Source organism: Mustelus asterias, chromosome 12 (assembly GCF_964213995.1).
Source record: "Mustelus asterias chromosome 12, sMusAst1.hap1.1, whole genome shotgun sequence".
Lineage (NCBI taxonomy): Eukaryota > Metazoa > Chordata > Chondrichthyes > Carcharhiniformes > Triakidae > Mustelus > Mustelus asterias.
Genome location: NC_135812.1, coordinates 48,833,643 through 48,847,843, shown reverse-complemented (window position 1 = coordinate 48,847,843; position 14,201 = coordinate 48,833,643). Strand labels below are relative to the sequence as shown.

Genomic DNA, 14,201 nt, shown 5'->3' with positions numbered 1-14,201 from the left:
GGGTTGCGAATCGGTGTAATTTCCTACTCGAGAGGTGCAGATGCTCATTGAGCATATTCAAGACCGAGATGAATGGATTTGTGAGCAGTAAAGGAATCAAGGGATATGGTTGGGAAATGGAGTTGGTGCAGAAGGTCAGCCATCTGTTAGTGGATCAGGCTCAAAGAATTAGAGGTTCCAGAATTAGAAATCAAGAGTCTTGAAAGAAACTGGATATCAGTGATTAAGGGAGCGAAAAACTCCCCACAGTTTTAGAACTGGTTATGATAATACATGAGTGGCTTAGTAACAATGTCCCAAGAGTGTCCTATCATAGAATCCCTACAGTGCTGGAGGCTGTCATTTGACCCATCAAGTCTGCACCGACACTCTGACAGAGTATCTTACCCAGGCCCTCTCCCCGTAACCCCATACATTTCCTATGGCTAATCCATCTAACCGACACATCTTGGGACACTAAGGGGCAATTTATCATGGCCAATCCACCTAACCTAACATCTTTGGAGTGGGGAAGGAAACCGGAACACCCGGAGGAAAACCATGCAGACATGGTTGAAACGTGCAAGCTCCACACAAGACAGTCACCCAAGGCTGGAATCAAACCAAGGCTCCGTAGCACTGAGGCAGCAGTGCTAACCACTTTGCCACTCCACTGAAGCAAAGAATTACCAGGCTATCACCTACCACCACCCTGCCCTCCAAGTTGCCAAATCTAGGCAGCAAGTCAGTTTAGAATATACAAGCTATAAGAGTGGTTTGGACTAAATTTGGTAACAAGACTGGTGCACAAACCTGACAGGTCTAGTTCGTGGGTAGAGGCAAGGTTTGCCAGGCTCCAGGTATCACTGCGTGCTGCCAACACAAACTTGTGAACATTGATGATCTTTTCTCCAACCTTTACTTTCAAGTCACTGCAAGACAAAAAACACATCGAGTGTTCTTGTGGTCATGTTGAAACCAGCTTAGAGAGAGTTGAGAATCAAAGGCACCACAGACATTACTCCTCACAATTACAGAGCTCCATGATGAAAGAGTTGCAAAGAAATCCACATTTGAAAATTACCCATAGGAATAAGACATTGGGAATTAGAGCGAGAGCAATGTCACAATCCAAAGACAGAATGAAATCCAAGCAGTTTGGAAAAGGGAGGACAAATGCAGATGCTTTAGAACCTAGATGACATTGCAAAAAAAAAGGAAGGTTGGGCAGAGAGGGGGAGGATGAACAAAAGCAGTGAATAGATAAATTAATCCCATATTCCAGATGGGTTATTTTGGATGCTGATTTGATGAAATGAAAGATACCCAGGAGGCTTCTCTCATTTCAGTCAACACGATCAGCTCTCCTGCCAGGTGCAACTGAGACAAAACTAGCCCACAGCGGGGTGCCCACTACTTCGATTACCATTTACTGAGCTATTCGCAAATGACCAAATTGGGTGTCACATCAGAGATTAAATAGAATTACTCCAGCAACGATCAAAAGGTAAAATCCATCTTCAGTTTGTCCAGTCTCTCCCACCCAGTCACAGCACCCAACTGCATCTCAAGAGAGTCCTCATCTGCACAGTGACAATGGCAAAATTAATTTGACATACTGCCCAGTGTGAATATCCAGCCATCTGTCCTAAATTCATCTTTCACCAGTTCAATATATGCCCACTGCCCTACTGACAAAACATTCTGGATTTACCTTGCCCAAACTCTTAACCGTGCGGGTAACCCGTAGAAGGTGACCGCTGATATATTTGCATTTCATGCTGGAAAGCCTGTCTGCCTCATCTCTGCTGATAACTCAGGCCCAATATTAGCACTAGTCGTGCAATGCTTATCTGCACTGCCTCCACTGAAAAACCAAGGGAATATTCAAACAATGACCAGAACTGGGCACAGTACTCAAATTGCAGTCTAATCCTAGCACTGATCAATTTAAGTACAAATTGTAAGCTAGTGATTGGGCTCGACCAGTCAGCATTCTACGTCTTTTGCTTATTGCTGCTCCATTGCAGTCGGATGCAGAGAGTCTCTAAAAATCCTCAGATCTTCCAACTGCTGCTGACCTGTTATCCTTTTTTTTCTTCCAATGTAGAGTGAAATACGTGCTATGTGGTTACATTTTCTCCAACTCATTTCCAGTCCCCTGGTTATTGACTGAAACACCTGAAGCCAAATCGTTAGTGAATTCTAATTGGAAAACTTCAGAATTAGAATAGCTGTAAACTCTTGTGCAGAGTCTAGATGCTTCAGTTGTATGTGGATGTGTCTCATTATAATGTGCCAGACTTCCTATCCCTACATGCTGGCACAATGATTAGTCTCTTCATTCTTACGTCAACCCATCATCCACAGCACCATTTTCTAATTAAACTGGCAAGATGCCCAGGATCTTTAAACATAGTTTTGCTTTTTTAAATGCAGATGATATTTAGTGGAATGGTCCTTCAATTAAACTTGACCATTTCCACCAAATCCAGCTGTTAGTCTTTGTTGTACCCAGGCTACAGCACCAGATGTAAGAATGTTAAAGTTCACTGAATCACAACGATACAGAACATCGTGTATGTGCCAGTTCTTTGGTGAAGCAATCCACTTAATCCCACTCTGCTATCTCCCCAGAGCCTGTAAACTCTAAATACTCATCCAATTCTCTTCAGAATGTTAGTATTGCATCTGCTTCCATTATCCCTAGATCACAATTCACTTTTAAAAATGGTTCCTCATCGCATTTCTGGTTCTTTTGCCAATCACCTTAAATCTGCATTATGTGCCAGTGGAAACAACCTCCTCTTAACTTTAGTCAATGCTGGAAATAGGAAAGGACAGAAAATGATGGAAATACTCAGCAGGGCATGCAATATTTGCGTTGAAACAAACAGAACGTTTCAGGTTACTGACCAATTAGAATCCTTTCAACAGATACCCAAAAACTCTGATGAACGGTCAGTGACTTGAAACGCTGACTCATTTCTGAATGTTTCCAGTATTTTCGGTTTACTCCTCTTAACTTTCTCTGCTGAGGAAAACAGCCCTACCTTTTTCAATCTTCGTACAACTGAAGTTCCTTTTTCCTGCTACCATTTTAGCAAGTCTCTTCTACTCTAGTCCCAAGGCCTTGATATAAACCAGAACAGAACACAATACTCTAGCTGTGGCCTAACCAGTGTTTTACAAAGGGTTAGCATAATTCCCTTGTTTTCCTACCCCATTAAAGCCAAACATCCCAAGTGCTTTTTGTTTTTGTAAATAGCCTTCTCAATTTGTCCTGCTACCTTAAAAGGTTTGTGCATATCCCAGGTCTTTACATTCCTGCATCCCCTTAAACTTCAGCAGTTATCACTTCTCATTCTGACCATAAAAAGTGCATCACTTCTCAATATTAAATTGCATCTTCATTCCATCTGCACATTTAATTAGTCTGCCTATACCTTCCTAAAGTTTATCATCTTCCTTACTATCTAAAAATTTAGAAATTGTTCTGCAAATTTAGGGCATTAATACACAAAAAGATTAATATTCCTAATTAACAGTTGGGGAAAATCAGTGCAAACCTCTCTCTAGTCAGATAAACGATTAATCATTGCTCTAAGCTTTCCACTCTTTAGACAGTTTTATATCCATGCCATCACACAATCCCTTCAATCTCACAGGATTTAGTTTGACTAATGATTCTATTGCGTGGTATTTTGACAAATACTTGCCGAAAGTCCCAACCGCACCATCCTCATCAACCCTCTCCGATATTTCAAAGGACTCAATCAGGTTTGGCAAACACAATGTCTTTAGAATCCCTACAGTACAGAAGGAGGCCCATTGAGCCTGCACAATCCCACCCAGACCCTATCCCCATAACCCCATATATTCACCATCGTAATCCCCCTGACACTAAGGAGCAATTTAGCATGGCTAATCCATCTAACCCATACAACTTTGGGCTTGCACAAATCTGTGCTGGCTTTCATTTATTAGACAGTATATTTCCAAAAGTATTGATTGGATTCTTCCCCCCGCCATGCCCTTTGCCGACACATAATAACTTCCATTTCGATCCTTAAATCGAGCCTGCACTTTCACTATTTTTGTTTATAAAATTGATTTATTAGCTGAGCTGTTTTACAATGCCTCCCCTATCTTTTCAGATCACCACTGTAGTTTCCAAATACAGTAGATAATGAAGCTGAATAATGAACCTTATCAAAGGATGTTCTCGATTGCGAAGTACTGGAGGTACAGCAATCGACATCTTAAATTGAAAAAAATGATACCGTCAGCTCTTAACAGCAGAGACTAAAATTAATCCCCATGCATTTCCACATGAAACGACCTCTTTCCAGAATCATTCTCACTGCTTGGAAGACAAGACATAGGGGCATTTGTTAGAGAAAATCAAGCAATGAGAGAAAGCCATGTTTGCAAGGACTTGTCCACAAATTTACCAAGTCAGCCCCAAGAGGTGGTTCACATAAATCTGAGGATCTGCAGTCAGTTCTGAAGTAGATTCTGGTCCATGCTTCAGCTCATGGAACTAGGTGTCAGGGGGTATACAACATTCTGCCATCACTGGGTGAATTTACAAATCCAACAGCGAACTGCCTCTACCATCAGGACAACATTTTCATTTCACAAGTTAGGGAATCACCCAATGTGAATCTGTACCCAATTAGCTATGGATACAGATCTGATCAAAAACTACCTACAGATGAAGGTAGGAAGTGCTTTTTTAAACCACCAGTCCTTAGAAACTCAGTTAATAGACCAACGGCTTTCTGATGATGCCTCAACGTGTGCAATTAATAGGGTGGCGAAAAAGTCTATTGTTACTTGGACTTATTTACAAAAACTAGTCAGTGGACAAGACACTGGGTGCTTGACTGAGCAGAGTGCACATCAGGATAAAACACCAGATACTCACGTTTGCTCCAATATCTCTCTTTTTTTCTGCAGGTCCCCATCCCACAAATGGACATTTCATAAAAGAGATTGCAGTTAATTAACCTGAAATTATCTATGATTGAGGTACTATAGTAAATATTCCAAAAGGTGTTTTGCCCCCTCACCCAAGCAATTAAATCATGATCCAAGCATTCACATGCAAAATATTTCTCACTATACTGCCTGGGATGAATCAGTTGATCTGCCAGTTCATTGGGTCTACCTAACTTGCAAGTCTCAAGAGGATGCGTCTCATTAATGAGTAGAGTTTTTTTTAAAAAGGAAAGGAAGTCCCATTCAAACTACTGCACTGGAGCAGCCAAGTGAAAAGGCACTCCAGTTTAATTAGTTCAAAGCAGCATTATTCAAATTTAGATATTCTAATGGCATAGCCAGTGTGAGATTTTGATGCCAGTAATTTAAGGGAAAGGGAATGCAGTTGACCTGATTTACTGGCTTTTATCAGTTCAATTGACCAGATTATATCCCATGATCCAAACTCTTATTACAGAATAAGTCAACACATTAACTTTTACTGTAAAACATTTACCTGTATTGCTCTTGCTGATAAAGCTCAGACACAATAGACAGTAGTCTGCAAACAAAGGAGTCACTGGAGTTCTCTGGAGATGTGGCTGCAAGCATGGCACATCTCTTCTCCGTCTCTGCCAGTTTATGCTGCATCTTCACATACTCCTGGCGGAGGAGTGCCAGATGTTTCTGCAGCTTGGCCACTTCCTCTGTCAAACACAATGGCACAAGAACAGTCAGAAGCACTAAACAGTTAGTAAATTAATAGGCACTTGCACCAAGACAATCTGCCAGACAACTTAAGTCCTGATATATGCTTTTAATATGAATTTCACATGGACTCCCATCATATCATTCTTTCCAAAAGATTTATTTTGTAAAAAGAGAAAAATACCCAAATTGTTGCACTGTTTGCAATAGGTTTGCAATAGGCCCACTCACCTGAAGGGGCTTGGAGCTCCGAAAGCTTGCGTGGCTTTTGCTACCAAATAAACCTGTTGGACTTTAACCTGGTGTTGTTAAACTTCTTACTGCAATAGGCTAACCAAGGAGATAGTAAACAAAACTTAATCATTTGCATACAGGGAACTAAGCTCTTTTTAAACCAGTGCTTCCCAAACTTTTTTCACTGGGCCACACTTCCGGAATAAAAATTTGCTCGTGCCACACCGAATTTTTTATTGATAAGAAATACATTCAAAAACAACAAAAAAACACAACTCCTAGCAGTGCTTGATTCATAACATAGAACACAACTACTTTATAATATGATCATGGGACATCTTCCTCAGCATCACTTGATGCTCTTGTGCTCACTTTGGAAAAATATCTATCCATGTTTAAATGTTTCTTTGATTGTCCTTGAATCTTCCCGCCACACTTGCCATCCTCTCTCGCCGCACCCTTTGGGAACCACTGTATTAAACCATCAGAAATGTACCTTCGCCCCCGCATTCCCTCCTCTCTTCCCCCCCCCCAATCCCTTATTGCTCCCCGGCCCACATCCATCCCTCCCCCACCCCGCCCCACACTCCCAGACCCTCTCCCCGCACCAGCCCCACACTCCTGCGCACCCCCCCCAGCATTCCCTCCCCCCTGCCCCACTCCCGCATTCCTTCCCTACCTGCCATCCCCACTACTGCCCCCCCCCCCCCCGCCAGCCCCACTCCCACATTTTTTCTCCACTCCACCCCCCCCCGCCAGCCCCACTCCTGCATTCCCTACCCCCCCGCCCCTGCATTCCCTCCCTACCCGCCAGCCCCATTCCCACAATCTCCACCCCACCCCCAAACCCCCCTCCCCCCAAGCCCACTCCAGCATTCCCCCAGCACCCGTCTGCTCATTGATGCTCAGTTTGGGTTTCGCCAGGTCCACGCAGCTGGGATACCAAAGATATGCAGGTTAGGTGGATTGGCCAGTGAAATTATCCCTTACTGTCCAAAGATGGGATCGATTAATGTGTGGGATTACAGGGATAAGGCCAGGGAGAGGCCCTGAGTGGGACAGAGAATCAGTGCAGACTCGATGAGCCGAATGGCCTCTTCTGCAATTTAGGGACCATGAAAACATAGACAAAAGAGCTGAATCAGCAAGAGGAGTGTAACTACCCTTATCCAGGCAACATTTGGAGTGACATCAAAGAGCCCCAGCAAAATTAAAATTAATGGAAATCAGGGGAAAACGCCCCACTGCTTTGAGTCATGCCTATGATGGCTGTGGTGGCTGGAGATCAACTTAGTTCCTCAGGGTAGTGTCCTAGGCATCTGCTTCATCAATGACCTTCCCTCCATCATAAGGTCTGAAGTTGGGATGTTCATTGATGATTACGACTTATTACAAATGGTACAGAATAAGGTGTAATGAAGTAATCTCAGAATTGTTGGCTCTCCAAATGAGCAACTTACCTATTACCATTCCTCTGCCATCTCCTAATAACCCTGTATATTCTCCCTTTTCAGATAACATTCTAATTCCCTTTTGAATGTTGATTGAACTTGCCTCCACCACATTCAGGGAGTGCATTCCAGACCTTAACCATTCAGTGAAAAAGTTTTTCTTCATATTTCTTTTGCTTCTTTTTCCAGTTTATACCTGTGTCCTCTCATTTCACACGCAACCTTTTCACGGGTGGGAACACCTCATGGCCATATGCAGAAAGACCTGGACAACATTCAGAGCTAAGCAACATTCATGCCTTACATTTATCCCTTCCACCACTAGCATCTACCATCTTCACCATCTATAAGGTTCACTGCAGCAATTCGCCAAGGTACCTTTGACCCTACCTTCCAAATCTACAACCTCTACCAACTAGAAGACAAGGGCAAAAGATGTGCAAGAACACCATCACCTGCAAGTCCCTGCCAAGCCACACACCACTCTTTCTTGGAACTTGTAATAACTCAAGAAGCCAACTAGAAAGGAACAAAGCAAGAGTTAAACCACAAGCCTGTGCTACATGCACACTAGTCCCACCCAAGACAAGAGAATACCAGACCTACTGAGAGGGTCCGCCTTATCAAGGGTTCAGGATACAAGTTCCATCTGGTTAGGCAATTGCCCATCATCACAGGAATTCATTCCACGAGTCCTACTGGAAGGTCAACCAGGAATTCCCCATGCAAGTCCTGAGGGTTATCAGAGAACCATATCACTGTTCCTTCACTGTTGTTGGGTAAAAACTTGGACTCCTTTTCTAGTAGCACTGTGGATGCACCTACAAAAGGCACCATAGGTGTACCCACACATTTGTTTTATTTTTTCAAATGCAATGGTTAAAGAGAAATTCACCACTGCCTTCTCAAGGCCTAACCAGTGGTGTTCAAACCCAAGAATGAATAATCACTAACTCCGTCACTGTGGCTATTCTATTATCTGTGTGGGTGGCTTAGCAATGACAACAGCGAATGGAATTATATACCATCATGCATTTAATTGCATAGAATTTAGAGCAAACCATTTGCCCAACTGACCCATGCTGTCATTTATGTTCTACATGAACTTCCCCCCCATCTTGCTTTATCTCACATTATCAGCATATCCTTCCAAACTTTGTGGTGTGTTTATCTAGCTTCTCCTTAACTGCATCGACACTACATGCTGCAACTACTCCCAGCAACAGCGAGTTCCACATTCTCACCATTGGGTAACAAAAGGATTTGCCCAAATTCCTTATTGAGTTTATTGGTAACCCTATGGGCCCGAGCTGCAGTCTTCCCCACAAACATCTTCATATTTATCCCGTCAAATCCTTCAATTTTAAAGAGAGATCACTTTTCAATCTTATTTCTAAAGAGTCCCAGCCTGTTCAAACTTTGACAGTTACAACCACTCATTTCTGTACATCTTTTTTATATGTTCTCCAGCATCTTTCTATCCTCCTTTGTAATTTCAGGAACAGAATAGGGTACACTATCACACTGGACTGCTAATCCAAAGGCCTGGATCCGCAGCCATATGTTCAAATTCCACCATGATAGCGAGGGAATTTAAATACAATTAAATTTCCTCTGCACCCCCTCAACAGTAACATGTTTCAGGAAAAACTAGCTATGGAAACAGACAGCACATGCTGCGTCAGCCTTCATTTGACACTTGGCATGGGAAGAATCTTAGAATAGAATCATAGAATCCCTACAGTGCAGAAAGAGGCCATTCAGCCCATTGAGCCTGCACCAATAACGATCCCACACAGACCCTATCCCCATAACCCCACGTATGTACCCTGCTAACCCCCCGACACTAAGGGACAATTTAGAATATATAGAAACCCTACAGTGCAGAGAGAGGCCACTCTGCCCATCGAGTCTGCACCGACAACAATCCCACCCAGGCCTATCCCCGTATCCCTCCATATTTACCCACTAATCCCTCTAACCTACACATCCCAGGACACGAAGAGGCAATTTTACCTTGGCCAATCAACCTAACCTGCACATCTTTGGACTGTGGGAGGAAACCGGAGCACCCGGAGGAAACCCACGCAGACATGGCAAGAACGTGTAAAATCCACAGTCAGACCCCAAGGATGGAATTGAACCCGGGTCCCGAGCGTTGAGAGGCAGCATTGCTAACCACTGTGCCACCCTTGAGAAAAGTAGAAAGAAGAAATTCCCTCAATATCGCCACTCTATAGTTCGTGCACATCTGATTTCCCAGCAATCTTGCTCCTCTATCTATCTCTCTCTCTAACTATTTGGAGGCCATAAGAATAGTGTTATCAAACTCCTTACTGCTTCTCAACTCTTAAATGCATTCTGTACTCACACCCTCAAGGGGATCTCCTTCCAATGTCACAATCAGTACTGCCACTCCACCTCCCTTTTCTCATTCCTTATCTTTTCGGAACACTATCCTTGAAGCAACCAGTCCTCATCATTAAACCATTTATTGCTCCTATAACAAACTCCCCAAGGTTATTAGTGCTTGTAGCTCAGCAAGATGCACAACACTGTGCTCACACATGTATTCTAAACCTGTTCTGCTACTTCCTTCACCAGTACTAAGACTCACATTTTGCACCTTATTCCTCGCATAAAGATAGTTTAAATCCTCCCCAACCACACTAGTGAATCTCCCCGAGGACATAGGTTCCAGTTCTGTTGAGGTGCCCCCAAACTCCTCTCCCCCTTTGAAAAGATGCCTCTTGCCCCTCAACTGGTCGCAATGCCCCAAGAAGTTGAAATCTCCTGCACCATACTTCAAGCCACACATTGATCCTTTTTCTCCTCCCATTTCTACTAGTGTGTGGCACTGGAAGTAATGTAGAGATTGCTACCTTCTCAAGAGCTGACTTTGCAACTACCTCCCCAGCTCCTGAAAATCTGACAATAGCACTTCAACACCTGCTCTCTCGCATTTGTACATGACTTCTGGGTCATTCCCCCTCTGCAGAATGTCCTGCAGGTATCCTTTGTGATAGCCTTTTAGCTGGTACCAGAGCAGGGCTCACAATGACATTCACAGAAAAGGTCAGTCACATCCCTAACAATGTAGTATAATTTTTTTTAATCTATTAAGTAAACTAGGTAAAGTTTTAATTTAAAAATGCAAGCCTGAACTGAAGGTTGCCCAGCCAAACTGGTGTTTCTGTGCCTCATCTCACCCTGCAATTCCCAATTTCCTCACAAACCTCCCCTTAACTGTGTTACTGTGTGTAAAAATATTCCTCCGAAATTCTTTGATTTCTTAGTAACTACCTTGCATTTGCACCCCCTTGTTCTGGACTCCCCCACATTTATCTATTGAATGTCTTCATGAATTTGAAGGAATAAAGCAGATTTTCTTTTTTGTCTTCTCTTTTCCAGAGGAGCACGCCCTGGCCTGTTCAACTGCAATACTGGGGACATCCTTGTAAATCTTTTTCAACAGCCTCCCTGTAGTGAGGGCAGACAAGTGTTCACTAACCAAGGTTCCATACAAATTTAACATTAAACCCCACCCCCCTTTGGTATTTCATTCATCAAGAAATTTGCCTGAGTATATGGTTTTACATCACTACAGCCCCATACACTCGTTTACAAGAAGCAGTCCATGTGCATCTTTATTTCTGATCGCTCAGCTGCTCCAGCTTTTAACCTTTCCAAGAAAAGTGATCTCCTTATCCCTCAACCAAAAGGGGGCCATCTTACTTTTGTTGAAGTTAAAAGTGTCATTTGACTTGCTCAATATTTCCAATATTGCCTTTACTTTATAAACTATGGTCACTGGTAGAGTTGGCAGAAAAAAACCTAAAGATTCCTTTACATAACTGAGCAGTGATTTGATGCAGCCATAGATTACACTGCCCAACTACCATCCAATTTAGTTTAAACACCCAAAGATTGAATTTAAACATCACTGAAAGGACAGACACATTGGGCCATTATTCCAAATAAGAGATATGACTGATGAGGGCGGGGAGGGGGGGCAGGAGGGGGCAATGGGCACCAACCCCAGGAGAGGAGGTGGGGGGGCAGTGGGTGGGAAGGAAGGGTGGTGGGAAGGAAGGGGGGGTGGGAAGGAAGGGAAGGAGGGGGGGCAGTGTGTGGGAGTATGGGGACGGGGGGGGGGGGCAATGGGTGGGAGCATGGGGACGGGGGGGGCAGTGGGTGTGTGTGTGTGTGGGGGGGGGGGGGCAGTGGGTGGGAGCGTGGGGACCGGGGGGGGGGGGGGCAGTGGGTGGGAGTGGGGGGGTGGGGGGGCGGGACGGTGAGTGAGGAGTGTGGGGAGGGGGGTGCAGTGTGTGGGAGGGAGGGGCAATAGGCACCAACCCCGGGAGAAGAGGGGGGGGTTGTGTTGGGTCTAGATGCGGGCAGGGGGTGGGATGGGGCGCGGGTTTGAGCTCGCTCTGCTCCCGGTTCGGTGGAGCCCCGGGCCCGGCCGCAGCGCTCTCGACCCTGTTCCGCTGACAGCTCCTACCTTCCGCCATCTTGCTCCAGCCGCTCTCGCGAGATTCCCCCCACCCCTGTAGAAATGGTACCGCCCGAACCGGGGGCGGGGCTAACTCTTAAAGCGGGACTGTCCCAGACAAATACAACTATCTATTTAGTCTGGGTAAAGTTCGCTTTGCCCCCTTCACTCTTTTCAGATATTGCTGGAGACATCCTTTTCTGTAAAATAGACGTCAGTGAAGTATGAGGATTTAGAGTTGAACAACTGAAAATTGTGATCCTCAGAGTGTCACTTTCATAGAATCCCTACAGTGCAGAAGGAGGCCATTCGGCCCATCGAGTCTCTACCGACCACAATCCCACCCAGGCCCTATCCCCATAGATTTACCCTGCTAATCCCCCTGACACTAGGGTCAATTTAACATGACCAATCAACCTAACCCACACATCTTTGGACTGCGGGAGGAAACTGGAGCACCCGGAGGAAACCCACGCAGACACGGGGAGAATGTGCAAACTCCACACAGACAGTGACCCAAGGCCAGAATTGAACCTGGGTCCCTGGCGCTGTGAGGCAGCAGTGCTAACCACTGTGCCACCGTGTTTAGTCCATGTATTACTGATGTGCCAAATAGGGCTGTTCAAAAAGAGAACATGAATCAAATACTGATTTGATTTGATTTATTATTGTCACATGTATTAACATACAGTGAAAAGTATTGTTTATTGCACGCTATATGGACAAAGCATACCGTTCATAGAGAAGGAAATGAGCGAGTGATAGCTAGGGTGTAGAGAAAGATCAACTTAATGCAAGGTAGGTCCATTCAAAAGTCTGACAGCAGCAGGGAAGAAGCTGTTCTTGAGTTGGTTGTTACGTGACATCAGATTTTTGTATCTTTTTCCCGACAGAAGAAGGTGGAAGAAAGAATGTCCGGCATGCGTGGGGTCCTTAATTATGCTGGTTGCTTTGCCGAGGCAGCAGGAAGTGTAGACAGAGTCAATGGATGGGAGGCTGGTTTGCGTGATGGACTGGGCTACATTCACGACATTTTGTAGTTCCTTGCGGTCTTGGGCAGAGCAGGAGCCATACCAAGCTGTGATATAACCAAATATTGTGCATTATTGCAGATTATAAAACCTGGAAATTCAACTATTGATGTGTCCCTGACATTTATACTCTATGGCGGCACAAAATGTTAGTTCATAATGATAGACTTGTCAAATCCCATTCTGCAGAATTAGTGTTCCTTCTGGTGTAAATGCAACTCAGCTGATACAATCACTACCTGACTCAGTGTGTTTACAGTGACTGCAGTTCAGGGAGGCAGGATAGTGTATGCAGTGCTTGACTGAACTTGTTAAGAATGAACCCACACAACAAAAATGTGTTCCAAAAGTTAAATGCTCCAAAATTAGGGAGGGCAGAGTTAATATTTACATAGGCTTATAAAGTGTGCAGAAGGTCCAAGCACTTTGCAAAGCTAATTTAAAATCATATTAGGTTTTACACACTATACAGTGTCAAAATCAACTGCCAGATAGTTTCATGCTAGAATGACTGAGATTGCAGGTTATGCTACCAGTTTATTGTTGAGATGAAGTTGAAATTCACCAGTACCGACGTTCTATCTGCACACAGTTTGTGGTTGTGAATCCGATTCCTGATGTGTCTTTGGTGCTCCAACCTCCATTTCCTATAGAGACTGGGTCCAGCCCTCTCTCTCTGGCAACAGTATGAGATTAAGCCAGTCTGCTCGTAACCTTTGTTTCACATTTGACCCTAAGATGAGACTCGATGGGCCGCATAGCCTCTCTCTGCACTGTAGGGATTCAATGGTTCAATGAGCTTCCAACCTCATATTCACACCATCACTAAGGCCAACTATTTCCACCGCGATAACATCACCTAACTTCACTCCTGTTTCAGCTGATCTACTGCTGAAACCCTCGCTCATGCCTTTATTACCTCTAGACTTGACCATTCCAACAGGCTCCTGGCTGCTCTCCCACTTGCTACCCTTCATAGACTTCCAGTCATCCAAAATTCTTATACCTGTGACTTAACCCGCAGCCAATCCTGTTCCCTTATCACCCCCCTTTGTTCACCAATCTACATTGGGTTCTGGTCAAGCAACGTCTTGAGTCTGAAATTCTCATCCTTGCTTTCAAATCCCTCCAAAGCCCCCTCCATATAGAACATAGAACAGTACAGCACAATACAGGCCCTTCGGCCCACGATGTTGTGCTGAACCTTTTCCGAAACGAAGATCAAGCTATCCCACTCCCTATCATTCTAGTGTGCTCCATGTGCCTATCCAATAACCGCTTGAAAGTTCCTAAAGTGTCCAACTCCACTATCGCAGCAGG

At 44.3% G+C, this 14,201-nt stretch overlaps 1 protein-coding gene across 3 annotated transcripts in view; it reads right to left on the bottom strand.

The window, feature by feature from the left end:
- ankfy1 (ankyrin repeat and FYVE domain containing 1) overlaps positions 1 to 11,905 on the bottom strand; it is a 73,000-nt gene extending 61,095 nt beyond the window's left edge. The window contains exons 1-3 of one of the 3 annotated variants that reach the window (XM_078225179.1): positions 11,860 to 11,905; positions 5,480 to 5,669; positions 793 to 911 (exon numbers count right to left, since the gene is read on the bottom strand). In XM_078225179.1, coding sequence (XP_078081305.1) covers positions 793 to 911; positions 5,480 to 5,669; positions 11,860 to 11,869 — 319 coding nt within the window. In that variant the 5' untranslated portion in view covers positions 11,870 to 11,905. Of the gene's footprint in view, positions 1 to 792; positions 912 to 5,479; positions 5,670 to 5,901; positions 6,007 to 7,810; positions 7,894 to 11,859 lie in introns of those variants that run through there. The other 2 variants (XM_078225180.1, XM_078225181.1) reach the window with 2 other exon arrangements.
- Between the last annotated feature and the right edge of the window lie 2,296 nt (positions 11,906 to 14,201).